The sequence below is a fragment of the Lagopus muta genome, chromosome 11, assembly GCF_023343835.1.
Source record: "Lagopus muta isolate bLagMut1 chromosome 11, bLagMut1 primary, whole genome shotgun sequence".
Taxonomy (NCBI): domain Eukaryota; kingdom Metazoa; phylum Chordata; class Aves; order Galliformes; family Phasianidae; genus Lagopus; species Lagopus muta.
In genome coordinates, this window is record NC_064443.1 from 683464 (window position 1) to 703386 (window position 19923).

At 49.1% G+C, this 19923-nt stretch overlaps 1 protein-coding gene across 1 annotated transcript; it reads right to left on the reverse strand.

Moving 5' to 3' along the window:
* Positions 1–1017: 1017 nt before the first annotated feature.
* Positions 1018–17468, reverse strand: LOC125698564 (high mobility group protein HMGI-C-like). Its single transcript, XM_048957031.1, has 6 exons — positions 16995–17468; positions 11035–11246; positions 10488–10574; positions 10023–10070; positions 7401–7488; positions 1018–5430 (listed from the first exon to the last, which is right to left on the reverse strand). Exons 2-6 carry the CDS (start codon positions 11122–11124, stop codon positions 5345–5347), a joined length of 399 nt encoding a protein of 132 aa, XP_048812988.1. The 5' UTR covers positions 11125–11246; positions 16995–17468; the 3' UTR covers positions 1018–5344.
* Between the last annotated feature and the right edge of the window lie 2455 nt (positions 17469–19923).

Genomic DNA, 19923 nt, shown 5'->3' on the forward strand with positions numbered 1-19923 from the left:
GGTAAATTGGAGGCACATACCATGGAGGCACAGGGGAAAACACAAACCATGGGCTTTTCCCCTTGTGGCTTGTGTGATGCTGACAAATGTGTGCCTGGGCTGGCACTGCAGCATGGGGAATTTGCTAGTTCTAAAATGTGAAATGGTGAACATCTGGCTGGTAACACCCTAGCTGAGGAAGTGGCTGAATATCCCAAATTAAGGCTGCCGTGTAGAAGGAGGAGAAACCACACAGCTGGAGGCAGGGCTGCCATGTCTGGCTACATGACTCCCTGCTGCTGACCTAGGAATGGTGGTGCCTGAGCCAGAGAGAGGAGTCAAGCAGAAGTGGGGCTGTGGTACCGTGTGTCCTACCTGCTTCAGCTCAGGGAAGTTTTATCAAGCAGAGAGAATATTAAACCTTAAACTTTTTTCTTTTGAATGAAGAAAATCGGGTCATTACAATGTCTGCCCAGAGGTGGCTGAACATCTGGTTACTTCCTTACCTGATTGACCTGCAGAGCCTTCTTCCTGCTGAAGGAAAAAAAGTTTTGTGTTAACCTCTGCTTGCGCTACTTGCTAATGCAGAAGGTGGGTCTTGACAGGTAAGCCAGTAGTTCTCCAGTAAGCCTGAAACACCTCTCAGCCAGTATTCCATCAGGGCTGTGGGAAGGAGTGCAATAGGGGTCTCTGGTCATCCTGGCGTGCAGGATGAGCGCTGTTCTCTGCAGCCTTTTTGGTGGCCACCAGCCCAGGGTGCTACTGGCCAGTACAGAGACTAGGGAATGGCAGCAGGATCCAGACTGTGCTCTCACAGTGCAAACACAGAGCATGGCAGAAAGGACTATGGAGGGTCCAATATGGCAATCTGCAGAGATTGTCTCTCACTCCTAGATGGGTGGTGGCTTGATGTCCCTGGAGGTGAATGCACAAATCAGACTGTCTCACTGCTGTGTTCATGGTGCTCTGCACGTACAGCCTGCACACAAGCATCAGTGCCCAGCTATGTACTGATCACTACTGATATTTTTGTTTGGTTTTGTTTTTTGTTTGTTTGTTTGTTTGTTTGTTTTTTGCAGCACCTGCTTTTGTCAGATCATATTCCATCCACAGCACGAGTTAAAAGGGAATCAGGGCCAGCCAAAATTTGAATGCAGATCTAAAGGTGAGCTTTTCATAAGGAGGTGTTTCACTAGTGGCAATTCAGGTAAAATGCTTTGTTGCAAGTTTGGGCCTCCAAGCTAGTTTTGTTCTCCTAAGTGCTGTATTTAGCTCCCCACTGTGATTTTTCTTCTTTTGAACCCTTTTCTGGACACATGCCACTGACCCCCGCAGCAAACAGCTCACTAGCCCTGCCTTCTTGATTGACCCAGCTTCCCTTCTGACATTTTTGCGGGACTAAGTTGCTTTAATTTTTCAGTCTCTCTCTCTTTTAAAAACCAGAGAGCTATGAAAGGGAAGTATAAAAGTGTCAGTACCCGTAGAAAATGGCCTGTCCTCAAGGCCTGGTAAGGTATGGCAGGAGACATTCCCAGGCTGCTGGTGTTGGCACTCTAGGGAGGTTGTTGGAAGGAGGGTGTGGGTACAAATACTCCATGTAATCTCAATTTGGAGGCCACTGTTTTTGGGCCTTCCCAGAGGTTATGCTTGTGTGAGCAGCTAAAAAAGCAGACCCGTTCCCCCAGCCCTAGCTTCCGTTTCTTTATCGCCTCCAAGTGCTCACTGAGAACAGCGAGCTGCAGAGACACATTCCTCCCTTCAGCAGCAGGCACTCATTGCCTGTCACCCTCCTGTGCTCTGCAGCAGGGCAGGGACATGACTGGTGGCATTGGTGCATGGCTATCCCAACCTGCCAGCATTCGATCCCTCTAATTCTGGGATGGAAACTTGTGTTGTCGTTATACACTCCAGAAAGGGCAACCTAAGCTGGGCTGTTTCCTCAGACCACTGCGCAGTGCTGAGCAGTGCATCTGCCAGCTGCAGTACAAAACCACACACCTCATTCTGCATCAGTGCTGAGATAAAGCTTGTGTAACAAACACTCCTGCAGGGGAATTCTCTTCAACTCTTCTTCCTGCTGCAGTAGGTTTTGTCCTGTGACAACTGCCCTTGGGTTAAAGAAGTATGGAAAATAAGACTAGAAGAATATTATGGATATTTGCTGGGCTTGTACTGGAGTATTCTTTTAGTTCAGTAGCACCTTCGCTCACAGTTCTTGGAAGTGTATGTGCAACCTAGCAGAAGCATTATGATGTAATTGAATTCAAGTATTCTGTGTTTTAAGCATTGAAATATAATGAAAGAATTTACATGAAATGTTGTGTGATTTTCTTTTTTCCCTGCTTACATTTTCTGGGGAAAACTGGAGTGTATCCTCAGTACCTGTTGGTAAATTTGTACAGAGTGAATTCCCCTCTTCTTTCAAAGTCTGAAGGAAACATGGAAGGCTTCAGATGGCAAGCTCTGCAGTCAGCCACCTCTGAGTGGCATAGACAAAAGCTGTAGAGAATTCTAAGTGCATGGATGAAGCAGAATTATCCTGTATCCTGATCAAGCCATTCACAAGGCGCAGGAAGATATACGGTAGGCACAACACTTGGGTTTAGGCAGGGCGGTTTTCCTTGCATCATTCGTGCTGGTTATTGTTTTCTTATAGGTCTGTGGGTGCTCCGAGTAACTGTCATGTTTTATAATGCATGGCAATCTGGTTCAGATACAGAAACAAGTGTGGCTAGTGATGTGAGCGTGTGCTGAGGCTGTTAAACACAGAAGAGGCAGAGCAGATGCCTGAGGTACTAGAAGTTTTATACCTTTATTAAAAATAAACTCCAAGGTTCATTTGCAAATTGCCAACTCTTTTTATGCCTACGTCCAAACTGGAACCATTTATGAGAATCTTAAAGCTTTGCTGGATAACAGATCTCTCATCTGCTCTGTTCTAATCCAACTGCAGTGACCTGTTTATGATTCAGACCCAAACTGTCCAAGCTTAGAAACACTGGAAAGGCATTTACTTAGAGGTAGGATTTGGCTGGATTTGGCTGCACTGACCGTGTGACTAGCTATGGCAAAAAGAAAGCGTTGGTTATTTCAAATAAGAAAATCCAGGGTGAGACCCTATTTCTCTGAAGAAGACTGGAATTCCGCCTGCCTTTTGTAGGCTTTCATTCCAAGTCTCTGCATAAAAGTGGAAGCTGAAGTTACGGATTGGGATTTTGACTATGTGCAGAGTAGCCCAAATGAGCATGGAATTCTGCTTGCTCTAAAGCAGTTACATTTTCAGAGGCTCCTGTTTTCTCCCATGGTTTCCCAGCTGAGAGGTAGCAAATGCTGTATTTTTTGTTTCCAAGAGAAGGAGTACTTATATTCCCAACGCAATGCTACTGATCTGATCCCAGAGCATTTACTATCTGGCTGAGGCAGATTCCACCCCTGCACCACGTCACCAGCTATGGAAAGTTTGCCTGGTTTTCATAGGAAAAGCTCGAGTCATACAGATGCCAAACCAAATCCATTTAGAGAAGCTGAGATTTCAGTCCCTCGTGGTTGCAGTTACTGCTCTCAGGTAATAGGGCTCAATGAAGTACACAGTACACTCTTGAAAGAAAAATACTAAATCTGTCTCAATTACCAATCAGGCAAAGAAGTTGGTAAGATATCTTGATCACCGGAGTGCCCTTTGAATGCAGACATGAACGGCAGATGAATTCATGTCCACTGAAGACCAGTTTCCTGCCCTGAACTCAGAGGAGCAGTCAGCAGGGACAGACTCACACGTTGTCCCAGCTGATGTGAGCAGGCAGCAGGAGGCAGTCTGCCTCATCCTGCGGGTTCAGGTCACCCCCTGTGATGCACCTGATCCCTGATTTCCCTGCTGTGGAGCAGGGGAGGCACAAAGAGTTCTCTGATGGGGTTTTCTGCCCAAACCACCAAACTGCATACACAAGAAACTACTGTTAGGGCAAACCTGAGAGCACAGTCACCGGGTCAGGCCCCTGGTTGATGCTGAACGGGGCAGATTGGACAAAGTGACCGAGAGGGAAAAAAAATGTGTTTTTTTCTATTTTCTCTCCCCAGTCAGCCCTTCCTCTTAACTCCTATGCCTGCAGGTATTTTCTTGTATTAAATACATTCCTGCTAAGGAAACAGACACGATGAAAGGATAATAAATGAGCTCAATACATACCACCATTTCATGGGTTTCTGCTATGAGCTGCCATAAATTTAAAGCCAATTATGTTCTGTTTAAATATTTAACACTGTAGAGCTAGCCAATTTTACATCCTGTCAAAGATAATTGAAATACCCAATTTATTCCTCTAATAGGCAGGCAGAGAATCCACCAGATAGAAAATACCGTCAGGATTTTGCTGTTTGCAAGGGGATAAGGGAAATATCCCCATTCCTCAGAACGTAGCAAGATGCTCTTCGACACTAGAAGCATGAGCTGACGTGAGTGCTGCTGGCTGAGAGGTAGCAGCCAGCTTTTGTTTGCACAGCTGCAACACTAGAGGACCCCACAGAGCACATTATGCACGCAGGTGCAATGGTAATTTCAGTTGTAACCTGAAGCTCTGCAAAACAGCTGCCATTGAGTCACTTTGGTTCTCTACAGACACTCCTTGGAAGTGATGAAATCCAGTGGCTGTAACTAAGCTTTGTAAACATGTTCATGAAAATTGGTATAAATCCAGGGGCTGTGCCATGAGGCAACAGCGAGGTATGGAAGATGGCCCTGAGCTGCTAGCACCAGGAGAAATATTTCAGAGTCAATCCCTGAGGTGTGTGTTGGGGTGTGAGCTTTCCTCTAAAGCATCCAAGTTGCTGACCACTGGAGCAACAACTGTAGGTAAGCTGGAAATGCCATCAAGTTGGTTTTTGGTTGTTTTCTCCTTTGTGGTATAGTGAGGGGACAACTCTATCTTTCAGACGCAGTCCCTATGAGCAAATCAACAAAATTTAATTCCTGGACTACACCATCATGTACCAGAGGTGGTATGATGTGAGTCCAATGGCCAGCTATGCAGATTGTTTTCCTCTCCTGTATGTGTATATAACTGAGACAACACCATCACCCTATTGAACTATCACTACCTGTGGCAGCTCAAGGCACTGTGTCACTGTAGCACTGTTAAAAAAGTTCAGTATCCTCAAAAAACGTACTACAAACTGAGGAAGGCATCTCCCTGAGATATCATTTGTTGTTTTGTCCCTTAAGTCTGCTTGGATGTTTGGGGTAAGCCAGCAGACAACAGAGGGAAAAGCGCAGCCAAAATCATCGCAGAGAACAATTTGAAATATGACAGTAAGAATGCTGCTTGCTTTCCTGTCCTCTGGCTCCAGCAGGACGTGAGCAGGCAGCACACTACTGAGCTGCGGCGGCGATGCTGCTCAGAGACCTCCGAACAGCAGCAGCTTTGCTGGGCTTGAAACCGTCTTTTCCAGTGATGCCTATAGGGAAAGATAATGGGAGACAGAGAGTTAGAGGTCTGCTCAGATGCCCTATTGCAGAGCCAGAGCGAGGTTAAAAGGCAGTAAGGATCTGTTCCCAAGCACTCAAATTACTTCTCAGCAGCATTTCCGTGCTGCTGTGCTGGCTTTAGGCTGAAGCCTGATGTGAATGGCAGCCCCTGGCAGTGTGCCCCTGAGTGGGGCTACTGAGAGCCTCTGAGCTACAGTCTTTGTGGATTTCCCTGGCTTCTGCTATGCAAACAAACATGGGAAAATCAGAGCTGGATACCCAGCTGCAAAGGCCATAGGAAAAATAAAAGGCTAGCTCTAAAGCAGCTCTTCTTTCTTTGCTGCTCCAGGGCAGGCTTGTAAGTTTTGCACATATCTCGTTCAGCTCTTCCTGCTTCTTTATTCTCCCCAGAAAGGCCTGACTGAAAGGCAGGGAGGTGGCCATTGTTTATTTTGGGAATTCTTTTTAATGCTGCAGACACGAAGTTGGGACAAATGCCTTTCCCCACTGAGAGCTGTGCAGGACCAGTCTGCAGGACCAGGAGGCACACAGCTCCTCTGGGCCCTCCCACAGCGTGGGGACTCAAAGCCCCGTACCTGAAAGGAAAAAGCAAACTGATCAACCCCACAGTAGCTAGAAGCTCTGTCTGTGCCCAGAGCAGAAGACCATGCTGCAGGCTCCTAGTAGCAGATCTCAGGGCAGCATGAGGAGCAGTGATAAGCAAGTTAAGCCTAAGACCCCCAGAGACCACAGTGGTGCTGCTTCATCACATCTGGTCCTACCTCAGTGCAAAGGAGGGAAGCATGCTCACGCTGCTGCCCAGACTGCAGGGAGAAGGAACATTCACACAGGCTGTGGATTTGGGTCATGCCCAAGCATTGGAAGGTGCTGTGGGTGAGCTCACCGCCCACAGCCCCGCTGCTGTCAGTGCACAGCTGGGTGGCAGGAAGCGATATGGGAGTGGGAGCCCCAGAGGAAGCTGAACTGAGCAGCTGAGGCCAACTGCTTCAGTTTTATCACACTGCATTTCCAGAGACTTTGTATGAACCCGGGGTTGGTTTGCCCGCCCAGTGTCAGTTGGCTCACTTCTCACACGGTGTGCTGCAGGAGCACAGGGAGCAGCTGTGCTGACCACATGGCAAAGCAAGGCAACATCTGCCCCTCCTGGGCTGCTGGCTCTCTGCCACCTCCCACTCAGGGGAAAGCACGTAATGAATCACCTCCTGTGATGCTCCCTGGAGGTAGGGCTCAGCTGTGTGCAGGTTTTGCTGGCCCTTAGTTCAGGGCAGCCCACAGCAGCACGGGCTGCATTGAATTTGTACTTTCCCACGGCTGCAATGCAACTGGGGCTCTGGATGGTGCATCTGTGTGTTCCCAGGACAGTAACACCTGTTATTTGTCACCTCATCTCAGAGCAGCTCATAGCCCTGCCTAGAAACGCGCCAGTGTCATGACTGCTGTGCTGCTGATATGTGAACATCTCCCATGTGCTGTCACAGAGCACAGCTTGGAAGGAGAGATCCGACTACAAGAAACAGACGGGGACAAATCTGTAACACCAGCACATCCCAAATGCTGAGGGCTCTTCACAGTTTTAGGTAAGGTAAGACCTTCACTAGAAAGTGAGAGCCTGCTATCTTAACACAGCCTGAAGATTTCACTCAGCTGTACCACAGCAGCAGCCATTGCCGCAGATAAATTTATGTCAGTAAGAAGTCATATAGAGACTTTGCCCCTCCCCTGCTTTCTGCCTCCCCTTCTACTCAAGTAGTCACCACCAAATCAGATGGCAGAAATGTGTTTCCCTCCTGTGTTCCTGGAGCCCTTCCAAACACTCCTCTGTTGGTCAGATCTGCAGAAGCATTGCAGCCAGTGAGCGGCTGTGGGGACATGCATGTGCTTTGCTAGGAGCACGATTCCACACTGAGCCCTGGAGGATCCAGGTTGTCTAATTTCTAACCTTGCATGGCAGACGCTGAGTTTGCGTCCATGTCACCGCTTCCCTGAGGGCCGCCTTCCTGAGATGCTCCTTGTGTCACCAGCTGAGGCTGTGAGGAGATACACCAGAATGAAAACAGCCATGTGGCATCAGTACAGGGAGACAAAATTGCAAATGTGCAAAGTAGATGCAGAGGACGATGCTTTCAATCAGTGCTATTTACACCAGGCTGTGCAGGGCTGGAGGCATGCCCACTTGACGTCCCTTCCTGTAGCCTAATGGTTAGCAACCCTGCATGTAGCGGGGGGTTGGAACTAGATGATCATTGTGGTCCTTTTCAACCCAGGCCATTCTATATCTCTATGATTCTAACGCACACGAGAGCAGGCAGCAGCGTGTGGTGTCCTCATACAATCACAGCAGGCTCTGAATGGTGCCTGAGTCTGTCCTGAGCCACTGCATGTCTGATGTGAGACTTTGAAAGCCTCCCCAGTGTGGAGAACTGGTTTTTCAGCCTGGAAAACTCCTCTTATATTTCAGGACAATTTCCTGTCCTGAAATGCAAAGTGTTTTGTCCTCTGAAAATTCAAAACCAAAGGTCTGCTCCGCTTCTTCTGTATTGGTTCCCCTTACCCTGAAAAAAAAAACCTGTTCAGGTATTAAATGAATTTTAAACTGAGGCATCACAATGCTTCATTAAACAAAGTGAGAGCAAAACATTCTGAAGCATTACGACAAAAGAGTTGGTGTGGAAAAAGTTTCATCTTCTGCAAATTGGCATGCATTAAAGGACAAAGGTTTTTGACAGACTGCTCTGCATGTCTTTGTGTGCAGCAACGCCTTACATTACAGCTCTGGCACACAGCTCCATGAATTCAGCCCCTCCTAAGCCCAGAATGGCAGCTACTGCTGTCTGTAACAGCAGGGAATGGTGCTGCCTGTCCCACTGGTACCCTTAAGAGATGTCAGGTGCTGGGAAGGACTTCAGCACACCCTGGGTGCTTGCAGGCTGGGCACCCTAAGCACTGCTCTTCAAAACCCACTCTGAGCAGGGGTTGGCACAAGTGGACCTCTGGTGGTCCCTTCCAACCCTAAGTACCCTATGGTTCTGAAAAGGAGCACAGGAACACACACAGTCCCTCACTGCCACCACCAGGCAGCTCTACCAGCAGGTGTTTTACAAACAGGCTCTGAAACCCCTCCCCAGACTGATGGAGCATTTACTTCACTTCTTTGCTTACCAGAACTCTACAGTAACAGAGCTCCGAGGCTGCAGCCTCCCTGCCACAGTTCAGCCTGCATCACAGTGACAGCTGAAGTGAGGACTGAATTTATCCCTCCCACAGAGCTCTGTTGCTTGCTCTGTTCCCTACCAGGCTGAGAACAGAACTGCACTGCTTCAATTGTGAAGGTTAAACCTTCAGGCTTTGGGCTGCTCCCAAACAACCTGTAAAGCCCTGACTTTCCCTGGTCCCTGGGAAGGACCAAAACCAACCCCAGACTGCTGGTCTGCATGCAACCACCCAAATACCAGCCTCTACCCTGGCTTTTACACAGTGAATGCATACTGCGTGGTGTTGCTCTGCTCTCATCAGTGCTCCTTTTCAGCACTAACACTCCTCTCCTGATATTTCCTCCCACGTGAGCTGTAAGTTAAAATAGCTTCTAATGGTCAGCTTTTGTGCTTCCTGAAATCCCCGTTTGCCTCAGGAATCTGAAATTCTGCTGTAAAGCAATTTATAACTTCTGGTGTGTTGGAGACTGCTTGGACTCCAGTGAGTGGACTCCACAAGCACTGACAAACCTCTCATTCATGAGAAGATTTCAGACCACAAGGCCTTCAAGGAACACCTCTCTGTTTATTTTTAAAGTGATACCTTCAATCCACGGAACCTGGGGAACAAGAGGCATGGCTCCCAGCTGCACACCTCTGGATTGCTGCAGTGAGTGCACAGTGTGGCTTTGGCCTGCAATTCTCTGTGGTAACAACTGTGCAATAAATAAAGTTTGTGAGATTTGTGTGGCTTTGTCTGCATTTTGTTTTGGTTTATAAATCACCTGCAAAGAGAGATCCCAGGCCATTACTTGTTTGCAGGACTGAATATCCCTATTGATTATAAGCGTAGGTTTTTTTTCAAGCCTTTATCTTCCAGGTACCGATTCTCACTAATCTTTTGCTGGCTGCAGAGAAGAGCCTCCTGCTGGCCCCACTCACCGTTTTGTCACTACATTTCCGTTTTTAATTCTTTTTTTTCCACTTTTTTTTTTTTTTTTTTAAATTTTCTTTTAATTCTAAGTTTCTTGTTTAGAAACAAACAGACATGCTGAGCAATCACTGCAGTGTTTCAGGACTCCTGAGATGACAGCCCCTGTGCCTCAGAATGGAATCTGTGCCCTGGGAAACTGCTGTGATGGACTGACACGTCCTGAGCACAGCAGCTCTCCCAGCCTGCTATGGGAGCTGAGCCATGGGCTGGGGCACTGCAAGGGCACTCAGAGCTTCCCACACATGTGAGGCCACCAGGCCAGCTCAGCTCTGTGTCACTGCAGAGAGACTGAGAAGATCAAACACAGCAGAACCTCCCACTACCACCCAAAGCTCTGTACCTGGAAGAGAGGAGAAGGACTGAGAACTGCACTCACCCACTTGCGGGGCCTTCCTCGGGGCCTCTTCCCAGCAGGAGGTTCTACCTACATTGAAAACAACAGATATATTTTCATCTCTTGCATCTGCTGGGCACCACCATTAATACACTTCACTCGGACGAAGTGAACTCTGCACAATGATCTTGCAGGACAAGCAGCAGAAGCAGCCAAGGCTGGAGGAGGACAGCTGTGGAGGAAGCGCCCACCAAATCGCGCTGATTGTACATGGAAACCATGCAGCACAAAAGCAGTGAAGTGCTGAGCAGGCAGCAGCAGCACGGGAGGGCTGGGGCAGCTTGGACAAAGGTCGCAGAACTGGTAGGTCTAACAGCAGCAGCTGACAGTAAACCAAAATAGGGGCAGCCTTTCCTTGGCCGTCAAGAGAAACCTCCCCACTTGTCCCTCTCATACAGCCAGCATCTCTCCTCCCCTTGCTAAAGCACACAAGCCACTTGCTGTTACCATTTGTCCAGTTACAGTGCTCATTTTCTTGCTTCCTTTTGGCCTTCCTCGTGGCTTTTTCTCTGGCAGTGAGCCCACAGCATCATCCTGCAACAAAGAGAAAATTCAGCAGGGTCACACCTGAAAAACCTATCTGGTTGTCTCTGCTTTTCCTGATGCTGAAACACATTTACCACTAATTTCATGTACATTTTGTCTTGGTGAAATGGATGAGTTGCTAGGATCCCAACCACAGCATCTGGAACAGGGCCAGAGCAGCCTGTGCACCAACTACCGGTGCAGAAACAGAGGGCTGTGACACCTGAAAGTCTCCAGACTGCAGCAGAGACCTGAGCAGCTCCTCCCATTCCACTCCCTGGTCTGAGCAGCTTTCCATGTGGACACCAGAACACCTCTGACACCCCAGGGCACACACACTGCTACTTTCCTGAATAGCCTTAATATTTACTACAGAAAACCTTGGCTTTCCTTGCTCTTGGCCGCCTACAGATCCTACCAGGTTAACGCTGGGCACCTCAGGTAGACTCTATAGGTGACATGCACTCACCTGTGGCTGTTTCTTTGGTCTTCCCCTCTTTCTCTTCAGGCCTTCAGTCAATGGGGAGGGACCAGGGTTCTCCAGGCTCTCACTGCTCATCTTGGCACTTTGCACAGTTTCCAGACAATAATCCAACAGCTTGTTTTCCCATAGAATAGTAAAGAGAAATTGTCTCCTCTTTTCTTCCCAATCTTGTTAAAGATTTTCCTCTACCTGCAGGGCTGGAGAGAGAGAATCAGGTGTGACAGCTTGCAATAGTTTTTATCAGCTGGGAGAGCCTGGGACTCAGCAGACATTTGGAAGCACAAGTGTGCTGTATAAATGTTAATGAACTGTTCTCTTACACAGTCCATTTCTTGGCTTTCTGGGATTTTTAGCTAAAGGAGGTGATTGCTACAGGTGAGTGAATGTGTTGGTGTCTGCATCTACTCTTCTCCTTTGCTAGCCAGATTTACCCAGGCTGGCAAAGATGTCTTCAGCTCTCTGAAATTTCCTCTTTGTAGGCTTCCTTGGTCTGGGGAGGAAGCAGGTGGGGGGCAGAGTGGCAGCAGGGAAGTCATAACCACCACAGTCAAGAGTAAAGCTTCAGTTAGAGCTCCTGCATTATCAGATACCACAGCAGAGCACCCTACACCAGAATGTATTGGGGTACGAACAGTCCAAGAAGCGAATTTGGCTCTGGAGCTGCCTCCCCAGTTTGTTCCCTGTCTCTGGTTCAATAGGCACCATTTGGGCCACAGGAGTGACGAGCTGACACAGCACAGAGAACTGAGCCTCTGTGCTCACTACCTGCTTGTCACCCAAGCCTGGATTTTGCTTCAATCCTGAGTGCTAATTGGTCTTACACAAGTTCTGTATTAGCAGGATCATCAGTTCCCATTCTCCCTTTAGTGCCTGCTTTGGTTGGAACGAGCCTTGAACTGACTTCTTTGTTCTCAGAAATAACTAAGATCATAAGCTGTTGAGAGAACATAGGAAACCACTGACTTTCCTTGCTTCTTGAGTTTTCTCCTCTGGCATTACTGCTGGGAAGACAGCAAGCTGACTGCAGGCCTCCATGGCCTCACACCCAGAGCAGGTGTCAGATGGAAGGAAACATTTGCAAAAGCTCAGCTGGGACAGCATGGGATGTGGGGTCATTTCTCTTCCTTGCACATGAGGCAAACCCCAGCCAAGAAGATGAATACAGCTGCCAGCTTGCTGATGGGCTTGGACAAGGCACATGACCTCCCCTGGGACTTTGCTCTCCTTGCACGAGAGGAGGAAGGAGCTGGTAATGCTGGATGAATCCTCTCTGCTCTGTGACCCTCACTGCAAAATAAATAGCTGGTAACTGTGCATCCCTAAGCAGCTTTGTCAGGTTTTTGCCTTGAGTGTTGCTGAGTGCTCTGCCTCCCCAGCAGGCTGCACCTGAGGTGATAATGGCAGCGTGGCCGTAAGGGCACAGCAGCCCCTTGTAGAACAGTGTGGGCGTTTTCAAAGTGATGCTGTGAGCAGGAGCTAGTTCCAGTTCCCAGCTACCTACTGAACGCCCTGGCAGTCCTCTGCACGCACTGCTGTGGCCCAGCTTGCAGGTGCTGCTGCACACTGAGTGCTTCTATCAGAACTCTGATCAGAGGCTGATGGAAAGACAGAGCTCAGCTCAGGGCTCAGGCTGCATCTGGAGGGCAGGCGGTTAGGAAAAAAACATGTCTTTGTACTTGCAAGCCACATACGGTTGCTACCAAGTCCCTGAGAGATAAACATGAAACGCATTGGCAGTCTCTTTCAGAGAGAAGCTGTGCTTTAACAAACTGTTACTAGAGCTTTGTAGATTGATCAGATGTTCATGTTACAATGACAAGAGAGCCTTAATTGAGATGATAACAAATATTCTGCCCTCCGGTCCAGCTTTTTTACTCTTCCCTTTCCAGGCATTTTCTGCCCAGAACTGTGCCTCTGCTGGCCCTGCGGGGTGTCTGATGCCTGGTGAGCCCCAGCCTGCCCCTGTGCCCGCAGGAAGGCAGTGGGTGTTGCCAGAGCAGGTAAGCATGGGCCAGATACCTGCGAGGAGGTGAGCTGCTCTGGCAGCATGGCTTCTGCCTCACAACACGGTCTCTGGAAAGCAAGTTGGTGCCTCTTTGGATTCAGGTCATAATGTTAGCATGGAAAAGTAATGCTGGAAACATGAACACGTCCTTGAGAAATATATGCGCCTTTTTCCCCCCATTTATCCAGGTATCACCAAAGCATAAGGGATGGGATGAATGATGGGGTATGCGGGCACTGTCAAAGATAATGCATGTACCTATGCCTGGGTGATAAAAGTCTGCCCTCCTATCAGCACAGCACAGTTAAGCATTTTTGTTATTTATTCTTCTGCGCTGTCTGCTTGGTCACATCACAGGGGACGTGCAGAACCCTGACACCACCTCTGGCAGAGGCAGCAGGAGAGCTTCCAGCCTTAATTCTCTATTCCTGAGAAACGCGTGCGGTTGGGACAGGCACTACAGCCATTGCTCTTACTGACACAGCCTCTCTCGTGAGCTTCCTGTAGCTGAAACCTGCATTAAATCAAGGTCTTACGTGACAATAATCAAGTGGGAGCAAGCACTGCTTACAGAAGTCATTTTTCCCCAGATGCAAAGAAAGCCGCTTCTTGCAAGATGATCATTTTCTACATCTTGCCGGACTGACACGCTCTGCAATGCCTCTCACATAGCTGGCAGGCTCTCCGCAGCCAGGAGGGCATGCAAGCACACAGACTACTGGGAGACAGCTGAGTCTTTGTGCATCCTTCCCATCACCCACCTAAGGCACACGCTTCTCGAAGCCTGGTCTGAAAGGAAAGCGCTGGCAGAACTATACAAGCATCACTCCTTTGAGCTTTTGTAGGGCTTACAAGACTCAACAGAGAGGAGGGCACAAAGCAAAAGCAGACATGGCAGTTCTACTTCAGGCTTTGTAACAAAGCTTCCCAGAGAGAAAAACAAATCAATACCATCTCTCACTGCACACCAAAAGCCAAGGATGCTTTCTAGGGTCGCTGCGCTCACTGCTGGGAGCATCCAGTGGTGCTGACTTCCTTCCTGCACATCCAGGAGGGCCGCAAAACCCACCCACAGGACTGTGAGCCCAGGTGACCTTTATCTCAGCCGTGCTTGCATTCTGAAAATGACACCAATGGGTGACTGTGTTTTTGGCAGTAGTCAGGCCTTTGCTGTGGAGCCCTCACCTGAAGCAAAGCATCTTGTGTCCCTGATGCAGTCCCAGCAGAGCTGCATGGCCTAGCGCTTCCCATCCGCCTTACAGATGAGCTGTAGAAGGGCACACCACAAAACTCTCCCACACCAGAGTTCTCAGGGCAGAAAAGCTCCTCCTGACGGCGATGCAGCTGGAGACCAATATGTGGCACTGAGTACTGTTCCCGAGGGGCCTTTCCCTTTCCATAGACTTCAGAGTGAGCCTTGGGAACTGGGTGCTGACTTGGAGAGGCAAATCACACAGCAGAACCCATCCCTGTTGCTTCCCCGGGGAGGCTAAATGTTGTGTTACGTCTCTGGGAGAAGTACAGCAGGACACAGGGTGCTGGGGGTTTAGCAGTATGCCTCAACCTGCGATACGCAGCAAGCACTGCCAGCAGACCTAGGGCAGTGCCCACGTACAAAATGCAACGTTTTTCTCCGAGAGGAATGGGAGTTATGCTTATGATCATGGGAGAGCCCTCATTATAGCCTTAGCACTGCTGCTGTCTCTGAAATAACAGGAAAAAATGCCTGCGAAGCACAACTTCCACTGCTGTCATGTGTGACAAAACAAAGCCAGAGGGCTTCACAGTTGCAAACGTTGTCCCTCTCAGTCCCCCCTGCAAGAGGTGGGAAGATGTGGTCCACACCCTGCATCAGACAGAGGAGAAAAGGCATCTACAGAAGGGAATTAAGAAATCAGGGCAGAAAGAAACCTTCATCTCAGAGATTGCAGGAATGATCTGCACACGTGTTATAAGAAATCACTTTCACCTTCCGAGAAATCAAATGCTCACATTTTTTCAGAGCTCACCCGGGGCAAGAAGTCCTGCAGCTTGTCACGGTGCCCCATGGAGTTCTCTATCCGAGAAGCAGGGCAGCACACTGCAGCACCTCCCTGGGGAGGAGCAGTGGCAGTGGCCTTCTGGCAGGCACCCCTTCCTTATCTGGCAGACTCTTCTGTGGAAATGAGGAAGTTCTGGCCACTAAATCAAGCTTGTGTCAAAAGCAGGTTAACTGTCACAGCCTTATAAATCACATTGCAGGCATAAATAACATCTCTAGATGCTTTCCCTCACAGCTTTGGGCGGCTGGTCTACATCTTCTTTGGTCTTATGCTCTCAAGGCCAATTTAGCATCATTCATTTTTGCACCACAGCCCTTCAGCAGCAGTATTTCTCTCCTCCATTTGGAGCCCACTCTACCAGATATATTTAAACACGTGGGTCAGATCTCCTCCATCTTGTGAGGCTGGTTCCGTGCAGGTGATCATTTCTCCTGAGCATGTTGGTTGTCATTCATGGCTTTTCCAACCTGAGCTCAACACTTGTGAATATGATAAGATTCTTACAGGTCTATAAGAACAGCCTGACACAACTATCTGAAAAGCATAGGCTGAAGAACATTTAGCAAGGGAAAAAAAATTAAACAATTTGGTGCCTGTGTAGGTTAATAGGAAGAACTTTCAACGCAGTTCAATTAGCAAGCTAACCTCCAGCAGATCCCTGCTGGTAGAACAGCCAGCTCAGAAAACAAAGCATGTAAGCTTACAGAGGACTACAGATAGAGGATCTGTACAGATTTCCATGCTTCACATCACTGCTAGAGACCAGCTCAAGGCATGAACAGGAACTTGTGCATTTCTGCCTCCAGTCACATTTCCGACTTCATTTCGGAACTCTGCATAACCCAAATGAAAGTGCCTGCATGCGTTTCAGTTCCCCATCCACAAAATGGTGCGTAGCTCCCAAGTGCTCAGTGTGCTGAGGCCGAGGGGAAGAACCTGAGCGGGGCAGGAGAGAGCACGTTCAGCCAGCTGGGCCAGGTCCTCATCCTGTGAGTTCCTGTCCACTACAAGACAGAGCCGGACGCGTGCACAGCTACTGAGAAGAGCCGCTGGTGACAGTTTCAGGCAAAGATGTGGACCATGATGCTGCACCATGGTCCCATTCACACTGGCCAACACAGGACACTCCTGGTGGGCTGCCAGGCAGCCCCATGCTGCTGAGCACCAGGACATGCCCCACTGGGGCCAAGCTGGAGCTCCTGCCCCAGGCACAGGGCACCGCTGAGTGCAGGGCAGGGCTGCCCACCACTCTGCCCTGAGCCCCACAGCACCTCTCCCCAACGCAGGGCTCAGCTCACACATCCATCCAAGGAATGTGCACCAACATCAGGACCTCAAGTGTTGAGGCCAAGCCCAAGGTCTCAGATCCTCCTTCAAAAATCAAGCCACACGGTAGCATTTAATGCCTCTGCTACAGTTCAACCTGTATACATCCCACCACTACACATTAGGAACACGAAAAGATTCTGCCCTAAACAATTTGTATGGAGCCCTGGATGTGCACTGAAGGGCTCTCCTGCCTCTTGGTGACCTTGTCCAGGCACCACTGCCAAAAAGAAATATAAACAGTGGAGAAAAAGACGGTATCTGAGGGGGGAATAAGAGAATAAAGAGAAATCTGTGCCTACTGAAACAAAATCAAGTCCTCTCTTATTTGAGAAGGCATCATGCCTCACTCGCCTGCAGTTACCATCATGGTCAGTCCAGCCACGGGCACCCACAGAACACGACAGCGTGCACAGCTCCAGGAAACGGCCCTGTGCCTCCCGCCTGGCACCGGGCAGCCCGAATCCTGGGCCGTAACCGCTCACAGACTCTGTTACCAAGAGGTGGATTCCGAACCCCAGCGCCTTGCGGACGAGCCCTGCAGAGCAGGCGGTAGGAAAGGGAGAGGTTACCTGGAGAAGAGTTGGCAGCACCAGAGCGCGGGCAGGGGGCAGAGCCCAAAGCCGGCACCTTGCGCGCAGGCAGGAGCAGCTACACGGATCCTCTGTGCGCGCTCATTCCTGGAGTCCCGCAGCGAGCCGAGCGCTCCGTGTGTGCTATGGAAAGCAGTGTGAGCACTGCCGGCACTGCCCTTCTGATGGCAGCCCTGAGCACTGGCAGAGGGCGAAACCGCGCTGGCCCGGCTGCCGGGAATCACAACGCACTGGCAGCGACAGAGCAGAAACCCGCAGCCCGACCACCAACAGCCGGCAGCCCAGCGCTGCCCTCCCTGAAAGCAGGACCTGCTGCCGGCTGTGACAGGGGTGAAGGGGACACGTCGTTTCACAAGTTTCCCTCTTTACGGAGGCGTGCGGGAATCATGCTGACCCTGAAAAAGCAAAGAGAAAACCCAACCAGGTGGCGGCTCGGGAAGGCTTGTGACGACAAAGTCGTTAATGCAAGCGCCAAATGCGTTCGGAGCACTGCTGGTAAGTCACAGATGAAGACAGGAAGCTGACTTTTCAGCTGAGATTACACACCTTGAGAAAGGAGATGTCGCATGGCTCTGATTTAGGCACTGTACATTCATGATGTGAACAACCCTCAGAGCTGAGAAAACTCCCTCAGGTACTGGTGACCACCTCGGTATCTGTCAGACACACATGGGGTCCTCAGCACATCACCATTAGCAAAAGCAGGCAGTTGAGAACTGCAGTCTCTACAGTGTTCGTGGGAGATAGGGGATCTGATGATGTCTGTAAACATCTGAAGGGAGCTGGGAGGCAAATGGATGAGGCCAGGCTCTTCTCAGTGGTGTGCAGCGATAGGACAAGGAGCAATAGCCTAAAACTTGAACATAGGAAGTTCTGTTCTAACGTGTAGAAGAGCTTCTTTACACTTAGAGTTGTGGAGCACTGGCACAGGCTACACAGAGGGGTGGTGGGTTCTCCTTCTGTGGCGGTATTCAAGACCCATCTGGACACCGAGCTGTGTGACCAATTGTAGGGAACTGCTTTAGCAGGGGTTGGACTCAGTGATCTCTTCAGGTCCCTTCCAACCCCTGCAATTCTGTGATTCTATGAGAGCCCAAGACTGTCCAGCAGTAAGTTGCTTATACAGACAGCACAACTAAATAACCCAAACAGTAATGTTTCTTAGAGCCACGCACAGAAAAAATCGAGTTGAGTTCCTGAGCAACTTCCAACAGCATCACCAAAGGAACCTGAGCCACTGCAGAATATTACTCGTGACCTTATTAACACAGGAATGCTCGCCTGCATGGCTAAGGATGCACAGAGCTCAGGCAGCATGCAGGATCCCAAGCTGCCACACACATCCGACGTGGCAGCAGGGAAGTCCCTCACCTCGGGGGGGATGGCACACACAGCAGGCAGTGCCTTGCTCATAGGTAGGCAGCGCTTGGTTTGGAAGAAGAGTTTCTCGCTGGGCATCTTAGGCAAAGCGGCTCTGTCAGAGCTCCTAATAAAGCAACAGCAGCACTGATGTTGGGAAGAGCCACTGCAACATGTAATCCAAAAATTGCAATGGAGCGGATGGATTTGAGAACCTGGAAATGATTTTCTCTTAATCCAAAGCCTCACTTCTGTGCAGCTCATCTACCAAATACCACACTGCATATACCCTACCGTACTGTTACTGAGATATGCAGACTTTTCCCTTTTCTTACAAAACATTTAGTATTATTTTAGCATTATTTACTGCTATTTTAAAAACCTTTCCAAAGGCAGAGCTGCATGTGTGCTGTACGAGCAGGCATCGTGGCTGGGTCAGAACCCCAGCTGCTTGCCTTTGCATGAAATGGAGGAACCTGCACATGGCAAGCAGAAATCAAACTCCGTTCTGCAGCACTAACACAGAGCCTGCTGTCCTTTCAATTTTATCAGTGCTAAAGAGCATTATTGGTGTTGTAGAGATTAAACTTCTAGTTAGGAAATGTCAGATAAACAAATTGGCACATGCAGCCCGGTCTAGTCCTTATTGGGCATCTAACAGATGATAACCACTGCCATCCCATCATTACCCTTGGCCAGAGCACAGATCTTTCATATTGGACTGAAGCATCTCTCCCAGAAAACGACATATCCTCGATCTAAGGACATCATAGGACGGGGAATGTGCCACCACCCCTGGACACGTGTTCCAGCATTAATCCCTTTAACAGGATGCTTAATTTACAGTTTGATTCCCGTGCTTTCAGACTGCGGGCACCAGCTCTTATCATCCTTCCCTCAGATAAGCACCCAGCCTACCTGCTCCCCGCCTCCCCTGCTCGGCAATACTTCTACATTGTTATCAAGGCCACTCACACTATTCTTCAAATAAAAATAAAAATAATTGAATTAAGCCGATTGAGCTTCTTGAGCCTCACACTGCAAAGATTTTTATTTTTTTTTTTAATAATTTCTGTGTCTCTTTCCTCGGTTTTCAACATCAGTACCTTTTAAGAAGAGGGCCACCAAAACGGCTTGCCCTGCTTCAGAAGCTACTTTGACCCCCGTTAAACCACAGGTAAAATTAATTCCTCTGTGTCACTCCTGTGGTTTAACAGCTAAGGATCATACAGGCTCTTTAAGCAACAAGAGCATTTTTTTACAGCATTCCCATCCATTTCACAAGCTGTCCCTTCCATCGACTTAACACTTCTTTCCTCCCTTGCTGACCAGTTCCTTATTACACCACGCAATCCTTTTACAGAAGGTAGAACTGCCTGCTTCAGCCTGGATTTCATACTAGCAATCCTTATCCTGCCATTTAACTGCTCTACAAATGCAATTAAGTGGTGAGTCCATTGCTGCCACGTGATATGGGGTAGTTGCATCCCCCAGTCGAACCCACCACCAGGGCAGGTTCTTTCAGTAGGTTGCACAGGAAAGCATGCAG